Source organism: Gopherus evgoodei, chromosome 5 (assembly GCF_007399415.2).
Source record: "Gopherus evgoodei ecotype Sinaloan lineage chromosome 5, rGopEvg1_v1.p, whole genome shotgun sequence".
Taxonomy (NCBI): domain Eukaryota; kingdom Metazoa; phylum Chordata; order Testudines; family Testudinidae; genus Gopherus; species Gopherus evgoodei.
Genome location: NC_044326.1, coordinates 64,041,968 through 64,057,836, shown reverse-complemented (window position 1 = coordinate 64,057,836; position 15,869 = coordinate 64,041,968). Strand labels below are relative to the sequence as shown.

At 39.0% G+C, this 15,869-nt stretch overlaps 1 protein-coding gene across 15 annotated transcripts in view; it reads left to right on the top strand.

Annotated features, from left to right (window-relative positions):
* Positions 1–15,869, top strand: part of TENM3 (teneurin transmembrane protein 3) — a 2,266,571-nt gene that overhangs the window by 2,240,605 nt on the left and 10,097 nt on the right. For all 15 annotated transcript variants that reach the window (XM_030563289.1, XM_030563287.1, XM_030563282.1 and 12 more), the window contains 5 exons: positions 269–444; positions 2,126–2,361; positions 8,363–8,659; positions 11,339–12,950; positions 15,471–15,601. In XM_030563289.1, the coding sequence (XP_030419149.1) occupies positions 269–444; positions 2,126–2,361; positions 8,363–8,659; positions 11,339–12,950; positions 15,471–15,601 (2,452 nt within the window). The remainder of the gene's footprint in view (positions 1–268; positions 445–2,125; positions 2,362–8,362; positions 8,660–11,338; positions 12,951–15,470; positions 15,602–15,869) is intronic.

The following is a 15,869-nucleotide window of genomic DNA, read 5'->3' as shown; positions in this document are numbered from 1 at the left end:
GCAACATGATTTTGCTTCCATTTCAAAGAATATGCAGAGCTGGAGATCCATCTGTTGGCTCTTGCTAGTACCATTGAAGCTCCTGTGTGTTAAACAGCCTTGTGCTACTTCAAAGTATGTTTGAATTCTTCGTTGTGCATATAGCACACACACAAAGCAAACACTCCTTACAGTATCAGCAGCTCATATTCCTGTTTATTCTACTTGTAAGTAAAAACAATTTGCTCTTGCTATTTACTGTTTTATTTTGCACTGTGTTTTATTTTAGCTATGACAGTGAGGGTCGTCTCACAAATGTTACGTTTCCAACTGGAGTGGTCACTAACCTTCATGGGGAAATGGAAAGGGCCATTACAGTGGACATTGAATCATCTAGCAGAGAGGAAGATGTCAGCATTACTTCAAACTTATCATCAATTGATTCTTTCTATACCATGGTTCAAGGTACTGTAAACAAAACAAAAACCACAGGTACTTATAATCAGATACTAAATTGCTAAACTGTTTTTTTTTCAGTGCATAATGTATTCAGATCAGCCGCCTAAATGGGTACATTAGCACAGCAGATGTTAGTGAAAATATTACAGTTCAAGGACCTTAGCGGGAGGGAGTAGATACAAGGGTGTAATTAACTCTACTTTATTATCTAACCAACAAGCTCTTGGTTTTGGAAACAAACTTTGGGATCAGGCATAGAGGATACCTAGTCTGCCAATAAGCAAAGATGAAAGACCACAGAGAGGGGGGAAAAGATTGGTTTGGCATTGGATCTGAGATTTAAGGTAGTGTGTGAAGCTACAGCAGCATGTTCTAGCAACAGTCACAGTGCACTTAGTATTTTGCAAATACAGTAAAATATAATGAGACAATAAGGAATATATTTTACGATGAAGAATTACTCTTTGAAAGTGTGATTTTTTCCAAAATGCCTAAGTGACTTTGAGCACAGGTCCCATTGCAAGTCAAATGAATTTGTGCTTCTAAGTCACTTAGGGTTAGATTCAAAGAGACTTGGGCACCTAAGTCCAATATTTAGGCACCTCTGACATTTGCAAAACCACTACTCAGCTGCTAACTAACCCCATAGGTGCCTGAAGTCCCCTAGGCACCTAAGTTTCTGCTGGTTGGGCATGTGCAAAACTGCTTAAGTCCTGTCATTGCTGAGCTGCTCGGTGCACTAACTCACGCCTAATCCTCAGCAGGCTTCTCAAACAGGGCATTCTCCTATCTATCACCTTGCCTGTGGGCCCAATCTGGTAGGTGTGCTCTGAGCATCCTTAACTCCTCACAAAAGCCACTAGCGAGGGAGCGAAAGTGAGAGTGTATCCCAGAATATCCAGTAGCTCAGTGGTTAGGGCACTTCCCAGGATGTGGGAGAGTTACGTTCAAGTCCCTGCTGCAATGAATATTATACCAGAATGGAACAGCTTCAAAAGGAGACACTGAGGAAAACGCCCCCCCAGAATACCTAATAGTGTGGTAATTAGGGCACTTATCTGGAATATGGGAGACCTGGCTTCAAGTCCCAGCTCCAGCTAAGGCGGAGAGAGGAGTTAAACCCACATCTCCCGCATCCCAGGTGAGTGCCCTCACTACTGGGCTATTGGCTATAAGAGTGGGGAGAACATGTCTGTGTGGATTAGGTGTTCTGTGGCGAACTCCAGGAGAGGATTCATGGCTATAAATCCCAATTGGAAGGAAGCACCTCCTCATAGCCTATTAGATGCTTAAGTCTCTTTGTGGATCTAGGCATTAATCCTCTCCCTTTTTCTCTGCATTTCAGTGGAGGCTAGTTTAGCTGGCTCCCTGTTCAGCTTGCTGGCTTCTGTGAATCCCCTTCTTAAGCACCTGACTCTCCATATACAATGCCTGGAGAGTCTGGAGTGTCAATACCACTGGGTGGCAGACGGCCTACGAGCTGAGTGCTGAGCATTGCTGTGCCTAAGTTCCCTGTGTAACTGTAGCCCATAGGTACTTTTAAAAATCTTACCCTGCATGTATTAGTAAAATAAATGTCACTATATAATGTCAAGGCTCTCTGTACTTATGTTCCATATGTGAATGCATGAAAAAGCCAGATTTTTAACTCATGTAAGTAAGTTTTTATACTTTGTTTCATTTTCAGATCAGTTAAGGAACAGCTACCAGATTGGCTATGATGGCTCCCTCAGAATTATCTATGCCAGTGGCATGGATTCACACTACCAAACAGAACCGCATGTTTTAGCTGGCACAGCCAATCCAACAGTAGCGAAAAGAAACATGACTCTTCCAGGAGAGAATGGACAGAACTTAGTAGAATGGAGATTCCGAAAAGAACAAGCCCAGGGAAAAGTCAATGTGTTTGGCCGAAAGCTAAGGGTGAGTAAATGTTCAAGTATGCATGATATCGACAGCATTTGATGTTCATGAGTGGTAACAGAGGCACTATTCAATGGGCATTATTCATTCCTCAGCCACAGAATATGTAGAATATATACTCCCACAGTAGAGGTGAAAGTAGCCCTGGGTAGAGTTTTTCTTTCTTTAATTGCTCTTGTCTTTTCCATGGGCTTTCTTTGTTGAACTTGGTATCTAATATCGTGGAATGAGTCAGCATTTAGTAGTAGTATTTGTAGTATTCCCATACTGCCTAGGAGCCCAAGTCATGGATGAGGACCCCATTGTGCTGGGCACTGCAGACATAGAGAGCAAAAGATGCTCCCCATCCCAAAAAGCTTACAATCTAAGTATAAGAAAAGAAACAACTGATGCATCCAGACAGACTAGGGAAGTACAAGGAAAGAATGAGACAATATTGGTCAGTGGATAGGCTGTCGTCTCAGTTCACAAATAGCCAAACTGTTGACAATTTTTTTGTAGCGATTACAGCACAGGAGACTTTTGAGGAAAGATCTGAAGGTAGATAATGAGGTGGCTATGCAGATGTTTATGGGAGTACCTTCCAAGGGTGACAGGTAGCATAGGAGAAAGCACTGAGATGCTTGTTTGAAAATTTAACAAGGGGCTGTACAGACTGGCATCATGGGTAATGGGAGGTGAGTGTCGCCACCTCAGTAACAAAAGAGAGATGATATATTGCATCGAGATAGGCTGTGAAGGTCTTTGAAAGTGCATAGAACCATCTTAGATTTGATGTGTTAGAGAAGGGGGACTCAATGCAAGGATGCAGAGAGAGAGGTTATATGGTCAAAGTGATGGACAATTATCTTTGCAGCAGCATTCCGAATGAATACGAGTGGGGCAAGAATGCATTTGTCCAAGCCCGAGAGCAGAATGTTGCAGTAATTGAGGCATGAGATGATGAGAGCTCATATGAGAGTTTTGCTGTGTGGATGGATAGAAAAGGCCATATTTTAGAGATGTTATGTAGGAAGAATCAGCAGGATTTAGACATAGCCTGAATGCAAGGACCAAGAGAGAGAGAGAGAAGTGTGAGATGAAGATGACCCCCCAGCTTACAGGCCTGAGTAACAGCAGAATGGTGTTGTCCACAGTAATTGAGAAAGGAGGTAACAAGGAGGACTTGACAGTGGGGAGCAATTGAGAGGTTTGTTTTAGCCATCTTAATCTTGAGTTGATGACTAGATATTCACAAGGAGATGTAAGAGATTTTAGTCTGGACAAAAGGAGACAGATCTGGAGTGGACAGATAGATCTGTGAGTCATCAGCATAGAGATGTCAGTTGAATTTGAATCTTGATAACGTCATGGAATTCCTGTACAGTAACTCCTCGCTTAACGTTGTAGTTATGTTCCTGAAAAATGCAACTTCAAGTGAAACAATGTTAAATGAGTCTAATTGTCCCATAAGATTTAATGTAAATGCAGGGGGTTAGGTTCCAAGGAAATTTTTGGGGGGCAGACAAAAAGCATTATACTGTGATTGGGAAGTGCTCCTGGCTTACCCCACACAGGCACAGCCGGCTGCAGGCAAGGACACTAGGAAGCATCTTTGCAGCGGCAGCTTCCCTGGAGAACAGGCTCAGATTTTGCCAGGAATGCTCCAGGCCCACCTCTTCCTGTCCCCACTCCACTCCAGGCCCACCTCTTCCCACCTCCTCTCCAGAGCATGCCACATCCCTCCCCTCCAAAGCCCTAACCGCCACTAAACAGCGGTTTGGCGGTGCTTAGGACTTTCTGTGCTTCCCTGCTCCTGCCCCTCCCTCCCAGAAAGTCCTGAGTGCCACCAAACAACTGTTTGGCCGTGGGGGAAGCACTGGGTTGGAGGGAGGAGGAGGAGATGGAGAAACAGAACTTGTGCAATGCTCCCTTTTAAAGTCACTGCTCTTCCACAGACTCTTACAAGCAGGCAGCCAAACGACATTATAAGGGAGCATTGCACAACTTTAAACTAATTGAGCAGGGACGTAACATTGAAATAACCTTAAGTGGGACATTGTTAAATGAGGAGTTACTGTATTTGAAGATAACTTTTACTATCTTTTGTAACACTTCCTGCCATAACACTAGTGCAACAATACATATTTCTGGAAGAAAAGTCTTAATTTTGTTTCCCAAAATAATCCTCTAATATGTGCCTTTTACCATCTTGTTAGGTTTTTTCTCCTTATTATACAGTAGGCAAAATGTATTCAGCAGGCAAACTATGATTTACAACAGCCATTTGATAAAGACAACTTAGATTAAGCACTCAGAATTACGTTGCCAGGAAACCACCTCAAAACCACAATAGAAATCTGAATTACTATTGGAATTACACCTAATTCTTTTAAATCGATCCTTGGTAGTTCATCAAATAAAAGTGAATAACTTCAGTCTGCTCCTCTTGACTAGTTATAGGTAATGTGCCATTTAAAAAATTTCATTAGGGACAAAGAAGAAAAGAAAAACACCCTTGCATCTCATATTCCTCCTCAACCCCAAGAAAAATAGATTTTTTTCTGACAAGGAGGAATGATTATTTATAGTGATGATTGCTCAGGGTAAGCAAAACCCTACCTAGTTTTGGCACCTGCTGTTTTTTGCTAAGGGAATGAGAAAGGAAAGCAGCACAACTAAAAGAAAAGGAACTTGGCCTAGACAGAAATCTTGTACTCTCTTTTTAAGTATTACTGTGTTCAGGCTGAGGGTCACTTTTCTTTTCTCCTTAGTGTTGTAACTTTCATCTCCACCACCCCTATAAATGATTTGGCTTCTCTGGTTCATAACCATTTCATTGTGCAACAAGGGAGGTTAGCAGAACCTATTGAAGCACATGTCAAATCTTCTTGGTGGCCAAGGCACCCTAGATGGATGGAGGATAATATTCTATTTATAGCGTTCTCTTACCCAAAGGCCTCTGGGCATCTAAGAAAATCTAACTTAAACCTGGCTTGCTACTAAAAAATGTAATATGGCCAAATAAATGACAGAATCGGCAAAAGAGAAATCCTCATTAATCTATCTGTCAGAAATGAAGTGATACCCTTCAAACTTCCTTGCTCTAGTGCAACAGGAAGGGAGAAGAATCTGTAAGGTGCTACAGCCTTGCAGAGGTTATGGAGAGATGGGGAGAAAGTAGAGGGAGAGGCAAATGGGGGGAGAGATTTGTCAAAATAGGGAAAAAACAGAGTGAGCAATTAGAAATGAGGATAAAATAATAGTAATTAAATTATTTGGGGGGAAAGAGGGCAGGAGGAGAAAAGTAAGAAGATGATGAAAGGAAAATGCCTTGAGAAAGGAGAGGAAAAAAGCCCTAGAGAAAAAAAGCTGAAACCTTTTTTAAAAACTTGTGTGAACACACACTATGAAAGGATACAGTGCAGTCTGCATAAGAATGAAGCAGAAAAGAGAATGGAGAGGAGAGAATGAGAGAAGAAGGAAGAACAAAAAATGGGGCACTCCTAACTTTTCTCCACTAATATGTCAATAACAGTTTGCTGCAAAGAAGACAAATGTACACAAAGACAATGACAAAATGTATTGCTGATATATGTGCTAGTGAATATTACACTTTCACTTTAATATACTTGATATAGGTAACATGATACATTCATCTGAATAATTTTTAAATCTATCCATAATCACAAAATAATTTGCAATCTATGCCACATACAGAACGACTTTGGATCTTCTAGTCATGTTCATAATCGTGGACTATTGATACATTTTTCCCATTTTTATTGAGAATTCCAAAGAAAGAATAGGCAGAAAGGGACAGACAGAAGTGAATGGAGGGGAAAGCTAAGAAATGGAAGACAGAGAGATAAAGAGCACACTCTACAGAAAAACTAATTCAGGCAAATCGCCTGATCTAAAAGATAGGAAAATGGAATAAAACAATCTGCCTGAAAATAATAATAGCAAAAGCCCTCAAACAAGGGAAGTGGAGCAGATGGGAGTATGTCATATTCAGATTTAAACTGGTTTTAGAATCAATCTTGGTCTATACTAAAAATTTAGGACAACCCAGGTTCATTGCTCAAGCGTGTAAGAAAATCCAGACCCCGGAGCGACATAGGTAAACTGAACTCACCACTGGTGTAGGCTGCACTATGTCGACGGTAGGATTCTTCTTTCTTAGGGAGAGGGCTCGCCTATGCCGACTAAAGAACCTCTCCCATCAGAATAGGTAGTGTCTACAGTGAAGGGATACAGAGACAGAGCTGCACCTTACTTGTGAAAGTATATTTTAAGCATGTTAGACGGCTCATTAAGTGTACTAGATAACACTTCTGCAGCTGTTAGATTTTTCTGTTTTTTTTTTATACAACACAGTTTTTACATGAAAACAAGATTTTTGTTCTGAAGGTGAGAACAAAGATCCTGTTTTTATGCCACTGATCCCACAAGAACAAGTCAACAGAGACAAATATGATAAATAAGTAGATCAGATTCTCTGGAAAATGTTTGGGTTTTTTTTTCCAAACTTTTCTGTGATCTAGCAGCAGCTCTTTAATATCTGTTAGCCCAACAATAAATATCTAACTTAGAGGCATCTTCTTGATGCACATCAACTGTTGGGTAAAGTTCAAGACAGTTACATTTTCACTCATGTGCACTCTTGAAAAGTTTATCTGATCAGCATATTCTCTTGCTCCTTTCCAAATGTTACTGGACTAGCACTCTTCACCCCTTATTCATACTCCTCTCTTCTCCCGCATATGTCAGTTTAGAAAGCAGATTTTTAAAAATGTGTTGTACAACTGTCATCTTGTTCTTGCCCCTTCTTCCCATTTATTATCATTTTGCTGTGCTGAAAATCTATCTTGGTTATCCACTATTCATCTTCACACAGAAAACTCCAAAAGGAGAGAGCACATGTGAAGTGGGTTCAGAGATGAGCAGCAAAAATGGCTGTAGGCCTGGATTAAAAAAGAAACTAAAAAACAATAGGACAGGTTACTGTAGAGAGGGGGTAAATAAGACAGGATATGCTAGAGGTCTATAAAGTCTGAATAGTAAACAAAAAGAGAATCAGACATTTCTATTCATCTGCTCTCATAACACAAGAATAAAGGGACAATCAATGAAGCTAAAAGGCAGTATATTTAAAAATGAAAAAAAATGCATATAATGTATAATTAATGTATGGAACTCCCTGTCATCACTGGTTTCAACGAAGAGTTTTTCTGTACATATACTTAGAAAAGTTCCATGGTTAGACTGGAAAGGTTGCTGCTGGTTTGTCTGTTTTTATTAAAAACTGTTACAAACATTAAGCTTCAGGACATTATCCAACCTTTAACTGACCCATGAGTTGGGAATAAACTGCCTCTGAGAGCATGTTATTTCATAATTATCTACTAAGGGTTTCTTGCATCTTCCTTGGAAGCATCTTGCATTAGATACTGTCATAGACAGGATACTGGACTAAATATTGTGTCTCTGATACAGTATGGAAATTCCTATGTGCTTAACTTTTACTAGTTGTTTTAATAGTGCTCACAGTAAAGGGTTAGGGCTCACTTTTGAAGTGTCATTGATTAATGTTAATTAACTGTGCAGTGATTTGTCTTGCTTCACAGAATCATTTGCTAATTCTTTAGTCATTGCCCCACATTTTTGTACTGCTTACTTAAAACAGTGGTACGGGCTCTTCAAGTAGCACCAGTTATTATAAAAGTTTTCAATACATATACTTCAGTATTTTGTTAACTGTAGACTAAACCTTAACGAATTTAATTGAAAAGATTTTGAACAAATGCCAGGCTGTCTCTCTACTTAATGAAACCTTTTAAAACAGCAGTTAATCTAAAGCCTTGCACTTACGGCAAGAAGTTGCTAAATTAATTTACTGACACAAGGAATCAATCATTATAAATGGTGTTTAAACAATAGCTGGTACTCTGAGGAAGTAATAGGTGGCTGCTATTTGAACAACATGATTTATTTTGTCATCTTGTTTGTTTTGTAAAAGGTTAATGGCAGAAACCTCCTTTCAGTCGACTTTGATCGAACCACAAAGACAGAAAAGATCTATGATGACCACCGTAAATTTCTGCTGAGGATTGCCTACGACACATCAGGGCATCCAACTCTCTGGCTGCCAAGCAGCAAGCTGATGGCTGTCAATGTTACCTATTCATCTACAGGTCAAATTGGCAGTATTCAGCGAGGAACCACTAGTGAAAAAGTAGACTATGATGGGCAGGGAAGGATTGTATCTAGAGTATTTGCTGATGGAAAAACTTGGAGTTACACCTATCTGGAAAAGGTAAAGAACACTAAAGTTTTAACAAATGCTTTTTTCTATCAACATTGCTTTGGGCGCATTGAAAGCTACGCAGAACATGTCAGCCATATGCAAAGAAAATACACGGCAGAACCAAATTTTATTTCTGGTTTTAGGTGCCCATATGTGATTCACGTGGGTACTGGGGTGATTAGTGTTTCTGCATTAAACATGCAGTCTAGCCTTAGTTAACTTTTAGTAACTGGTGTATTTGTAAATTATTTAGGCCATATAACAAACAAGTGGCATCTCTATCTACCTGCTTTCTTAATACATAAAATAATATACAGGAATTAATTAGATCTTGGTAACTTAAGTCAATAGTAAATGATTTATGTCTAACTTGTATGTTGTGTTTTGTGGCACAGAAAAGAGTTATTATTTCATTATAGTTAAAGCTGCCAGTTCATACTTTGTTCATATTGTAGCAGAGAATCAAAGCAATAATGGAGAACTCACAAGTCTCTTTCTATATTAATATCGTAGAAGCATGACTCTCTTTCCTCATACTGTCACTGCATATCTCCATTGTGAGATCTCATGCCCTGCCATGTAACAGCAGAACCCTTCTAGTACCCTTAGTTCTAGAGTGCTGTGAGAGAGCAGCAATCATATACTATCTTTCCCACTCCCCCCAGCCTGATTGCTTTGTTATAGATCTAGTAACTCCTGGCTGGGCACACCGTTTCACAGGTAATATAATCAGAGAACAAAAGTTACTTTGATAAGTAACTTCTCTTTTTCTGTGGTTTGCAGTTTTGTGTTAGGTATTTTGCTATATGGAACATATAATTTTAAAAGTGTATTGCTCAATATGAGCAAAAAATGAAGTTGCCATTCAAGGTATGAAGTTCATACTGAGGGATTTTGCTTTATCCATCCTTCAGTAAAATTCACATTGAATAGATATTTTCAGCTTGCAGGAATACACGCTAGTCATGACCATAGTCATATACTATATTTATGGGTAAGAAAAAGGTGGTGTTGACTGCATGATTTCAAAATCATGCATTGTTTAGTGACAAGACATATATAATATTGCCAGTTTCTAAAACTAAAATCAGTAAGGGGGCAGTATTAAAATCATGTTCAAATAAATGCCTTGCCTTCCCTGAACTATTGATAACACCTTCTGTTATTAATATGCAACTATTTTTAAAATCATCTACTTATTATCATTTATATTGCTTGTTTACGTTTTGCATATGGAATAATCTTTTGAAGAGTGGGTGAAAGCTGTCAATAGTGGAGTGAACCTGGCATGACTGGTTCGTTTCATTCTACAGCTACTTCAGAAGGTCCTGCTGGAATTAAGGGTAACTCATGGGTCTGTCCTTATCTCTTCTCCATCAAGTTGACCCCCTTACTCCCCATAGAGTACCCCAAGTAGCAGCATCTATGACTGCTGATGTTCAGATTAAGTCATTTCATTCTGCTGCTGCAAAGCTGAGACCAGTTTGTAACAGTGGAGGGAAGATCTAAATAGGAGAAAACTTTATTTAAAAAAAAAAAGTATGAGGCTGGAAAGCTCCCCACCTCCTCTCCAGTATCCATGAGATATAGGGGAAAACTTCACCTGTAGCCAGGCAGAAGGAGAGGAATGCTCTCATACACAGCAGAATCCATAAAGTGGGGAAAGCCCACATGGGTAAAAAAATCTACTGGCCAAGCTTTTCAGAAAATAAATTCTCTGAGCTGTAATGACAGTACTTTGTGGAAATCCCAGTTCCAAACTGTGGCTGATTGTATGGATTTTCTCACCAGAGCAACTGATACTACTGGTTGGAAGGAAACTGGAACCACAGATGCTCTCAGGATCAACTGTTCCAACTCTGCTCTGGGACAGAGCCTTTCTTTCAGTATTGCTTTGCCTACTAACTTGAGTTCTGTCGAATAAATAATTCTGTGTTGTTATTATGTGGCATCTCTCTAGGTGTAATGCAACTGTTATTATTTAGTGCTATAAATTTACTTGTATTTATACAATGCAAGAAGTCAAGGTTCCTAACTGAGGAGCTAATATTCTAATTATTTTTCCAATGAAGCCATTATTCAGTAAATATTGTTCAATAACAATGTGTACATGATTTAATCAAGGCCAATGATTCACAATATCCAGGTATCAGGAAAATGGAATTGACTGACAGAATAATTCTTGTGTAGCTGCTCTTGATGTAAATAATCAAACAATTGCTATGCCTGTGTCACAAATACATATAGAACAAGAACAAGAACATTCAGGGATCTTGAGGCTAGTAAAATTCTTCTGCATTATCACTAATTATGGGGGAGAAATTGCATCTCCCATATGTTGTTCCCTTCGTGAGTTACTGGCTTGAAGACAGTTTTTCTTCTGCCCGTATTAAATATGCCTTTTCCAAATCCATTGACAATCTGCTGTTTGGCTGCAAGTACTTTATAAAAGAATGACACAGTCATAACAAGTAGCACATTATGAATCTGGAGCCACTAATTACAGAACTCCTTACAATTAAGCACCTAAGTAAATTAGGCAGGGAAACGTTTAACATGTAAGGTCAAGGCTAACTGAATTTAAAAAGATTATAATTTTCTCAAGTGGAATGTCACATTTTTGTTGTCAATAAATTGTGTGTTAATTCACCATTTGTCACATGGTTAAAATCTGTTCTTGCTTTTCAGTCAATGGTCCTCCTGCTTCATAGCCAACGGCAGTACATCTTTGAATATGATCTATTGGATCGGCTTTCTGCCATCACCATGCCCAGCGTTGCTCGTCATACCATGCAAACCATTCGTTCCATTGGCTATTACCGGAACATATACAACCCCCCTGAAAGCAACGCCTCCGTTATCATGGACTACAATGAAGAGGGACAGCTCCTTCAAACAGCTTTCTTGGGTACAAGCCGAAGAGTCTTGTTCAAATACAGAAGGCAGACGAAGCTCTCAGAAATTTTGTATGATAGTACAAGAGTCAGTTTTACTTATGATGAGACAGCAGGTGTTCTGAAAACAGTAAACCTCCAGAGTGATGGTTTTATCTGCACCATTAGATACAGGCAAATCGGCCCACTGATTGACAGGCAGATTTTCCGCTTTAGTGAAGACGGAATGGTAAATGCTCGATTTGACTACAGCTATGACAATAGCTTCAGAGTGACTAGCATGCAAGGTGTCATCAATGAAACCCCATTGCCTATTGATCTCTACCAGTTTGACGATATCTCTGGTAAAGTTGAGCAGTTTGGAAAATTTGGAGTTATATATTATGATATTAACCAGATAATTTCCACAGCTGTAATGACTTATACAAAACACTTTGATGCTCATGGCCGCATCAAGGAAATTCAGTATGAAATCTTTAGGTCACTAATGTACTGGATTACAATTCAGTACGATAACATGGGGCGAGTGACTAAAAGAGAAATTAAAATTGGGCCATTTGCCAATACCACCAAATATGCTTATGAATATGATGTTGATGGTCAGCTCCAGACAGTTTATCTAAATGAAAAAATCATGTGGCGATACAACTATGATTTAAATGGCAACCTCCATTTGCTCAACCCTAGTAACAGTGCCCGTTTGACCCCACTTCGCTATGACCTGAGAGACAGAATCACTCGACTAGGCGATGTTCAGTACCGATTAGATGAAGATGGATTCCTGCGTCAGAGGGGTACTGAGATCTTTGAATACAGCTCAAAGGGCCTTCTCACTAGAGTTTACAGCAAAGGCAGTGGATGGACAGTGATATACCGTTACGATGGGCTAGGACGACGGGTTTCCAGTAAAACTAGCCTCGGACAACACCTCCAGTTTTTTTATGCAGACCTTACTTATCCAACCAGGATAACTCATGTATATAACCATTCAAGCTCTGAGATCACTTCTCTTTACTATGACCTGCAAGGGCATCTTTTTGCCATGGAGATTAGTAGTGGGGATGAGTTTTATATTGCCTCAGACAACACTGGGACACCACTGGCTGTTTTTAGTAGCAACGGTCTGATGCTTAAACAAATTCAGTACACTGCTTATGGTGAGATCTATTTTGACTCCAACCTTGACTTTCAGTTGGTAATAGGATTCCACGGAGGCTTGTATGACCCATTGACTAAACTAGTCCATTTTGGAGAAAGAGATTATGACATATTGGCAGGCCGCTGGACTACACCTGACATTGAAATCTGGAAAAGAATTGGGAAGGATCCAGCTCCTTTTAACCTCTACATGTTTAGAAATAACAATCCAGCCAGTAAAATACATGATGTGAAAGATTATATCACAGGTAAATTGTAATTGTTTAAATTGTAGCAATATTTCCCACCTATTCAAAAATCTAACCTGTTATAATGTACTCACCACCCTGAAATCTGAGCATGTGCGTTATGAACTAAGTATGCTGTCAGCTGAACTGAATATGGGAAAATGTCAGGAAATTTAATTTAATTGTTCAGAACATTTGCTACACAAATAGGTTAGATGATGCATGTTTCAGTTTGTTTCCATTTATGTAAAGCAAAATGACATATCACTGTGCATCAACAGAAGTTCCTGCAAAATACAGAGTTATGTGAATACATGTCATGTGTTTCAATATTAGAACTAAGTAAGATTATCTGTGCCTTTTTTTATTTAGGTTGGGTCAGACTAAATGAGGCTCATTTGCATTTAGTAAGGAGGTGTGAGTGTTCCTCCAAAAAGGAAATAGGGAAACAAGTGGTTTTCCATCATTTGACAAACAGTTGCCCACTGGTTAGTTAATAGATGTTGACAGGCTGTCAGAGATAGGGCTGCCTACAGTCCCTTGAATCTATCATCTCCTAGCAATATGTACTGTAGGGAATGCCGTAGCACCAATTTTCAGTGTGACATTTAGAGAAATGCAGTTGCCACAAAAGTATTACTAGAAAAATGAAAACTAAATTTTAACTAACATCTTTGATCTACAGTAGAACCTCAGAGTTCCGAACGCCCAAGTTACAAAGTGACCCGTCAACCACACACCTCATTTGAAACTGGAAGTATGCAATCAGGCAACAACAGAGACCAAAAAAAAAAGGCAACCACAGAACAAGATTGTGTTAAACATAAACTACTAAAAAAAAAAGTTAACAGCATTTTTCCTCTGCATAGTAAAGTTTCAAAGCTGGATTAAGTCAATGTTGAATTGTAAACTTTTGAAAGAACAACCATAATGTTTTATTCAGAGTTACAAACATTCCAGAGTTACGAACAACCTCCATTCCTGTAACTCTGAGGTTCTACTGTATACAGTAATATGAACCCAACCATACATATAAAGCTGGAGCTTCTATGATTAGTTTAGGTGACTTAATGCCAGATGGCAGCTTTGTATCCATAGCTTGCTGGGGTTTATTATGTACCTGGGAACACTTTAAATAATAATTTTAAAGTAAAGATTTTCAAGACCTTTTCTGACATTCTGAAAGATTCTATTCCCTCCCCCACTTGTGAGGTGTTTTCATTGGAAACTGCTGGATTTTAATACCCACAGCTCTTCCACCTTCTTTTAATGTAGTATGTGCGAAAAGGTGGTGGCCAGACAGAAATCCATAGAACAGATACAGCTCAGGCATGAGCAGAGCAAACTGCCCCTACTCTGCCTAATCAACGTTTCTCCATCCTAACCCGGCTCCTAGCTTTCTACTGAAAAACAACCACAATCCATTGTTAGTGTGCCCAACATATTTTTTTTAAACTAGAAACTAATTTTAGTTACTTTACCAGCAAGGATTCTGAATATATATAGGGGGAGCTGCTGAGTTAAGAAGTTTCCATTTTACAGTGCTGCAGTCAGAGTAGAAGCCACACTTCAAGAGCAACAAATAGACAATTAAGAGTAGCAGTGCTACAAAGATCCTGCAAGCAAAATGTTTTTCCTGTTGTAGTTGCTAATTGCTACTCTGAAATAGGAAGTGTTGCAGAGATTAGATTTCAACAGTACACCTTTACCCCGATATAACACGAATTCGGATACAACGCGGTAAAGCAGTGCTCCGGGAGGGCGTATCTGCCCACTGCGGAGGATCAAAGCTAGTTCAATATAACGCGGTTTCACCTATAACACGGTAAGATTTTTTGGCTCCCGAGGACAGCGTTATATCTAGGTAGAGGTGTATTACTGATGAATGGGAGCAATTTTACTTTTTATTCTCATTCGCCCAACTAAATCTAAGAGAGAGTGAGTAGGATTCTGATCTCTCTTTTACAGCAACAAAATTGCCTACTAAGTTCCTTACATGGAAGGCAATTGAGCACCCAAATAGGAGTGCAAGAGGAGACAATAGGATTGCCTGGACACAACTGAGAACAGAAAGTGACCTGCAGTACTTTTATTACTGATGATTGTTTACGGAGATGGAAAGAACTCAGCTTGATTATTAAATGCCAGTGGAGTTTGCAGGGCAGCAATTAGAAAAACGTCTTTTCCTTGTGCTTCTATATTTATTCTGGAGATCACTGAGATATAAACGTGAGAGACTATAATGCTTTAAAAACAGCCACCTTTAAGATTGGAATAGTACTTTACCTTGGAAGTTATCTAAATATGCCATCTGGATTATACCTGTACATAGGCTAGTTCCAGTAGAGTTGTAGTATAAAATCTTCATGCTGTACAGACTATAGACACCAGTACCACAAGAAGAATGTTAAATAATTCTGAAATGTTATGGAATGCAACTCTTGTGGCTTTGACAAGAATTACTTTTAGATTAAAACAGATAAAAATTACATTTCAAAATACAGAAAATTCTTTTTTTTCCCTTTTATATTTTTCTTCCAGATGTTAACAGCTGGCTGGTGACATTTGGCTTCCATCTGCACAATGCCATACCTGGTTTCCCTGTTCCGAAATTTGATTTAACAGAGCCTTCGTATGAACTTGTGAAGAGTCAGCAATGGGACGATATACCAGTAAGAAAAATAAAAAAACCACCAAAGATAGAGATAGGGTTGAATAGAAGGAACTTTTCTAATTTAGCTATACATTCCTCAGGGTGCTGCTTGCCAGTTTTTTATTTAAACAATGTATTGCAAATCTCCATGCCTGAAATATTTTTCCAAAGGATTTACTTAATTACAGGTGCTAATTCTACACCAGTTTTTGTACTTTGGTAAATTAAGTATGATTTTAAACAAGATCCAGTTTGTTTTCAATAAAATAGATAAGAATGTAGAGAGA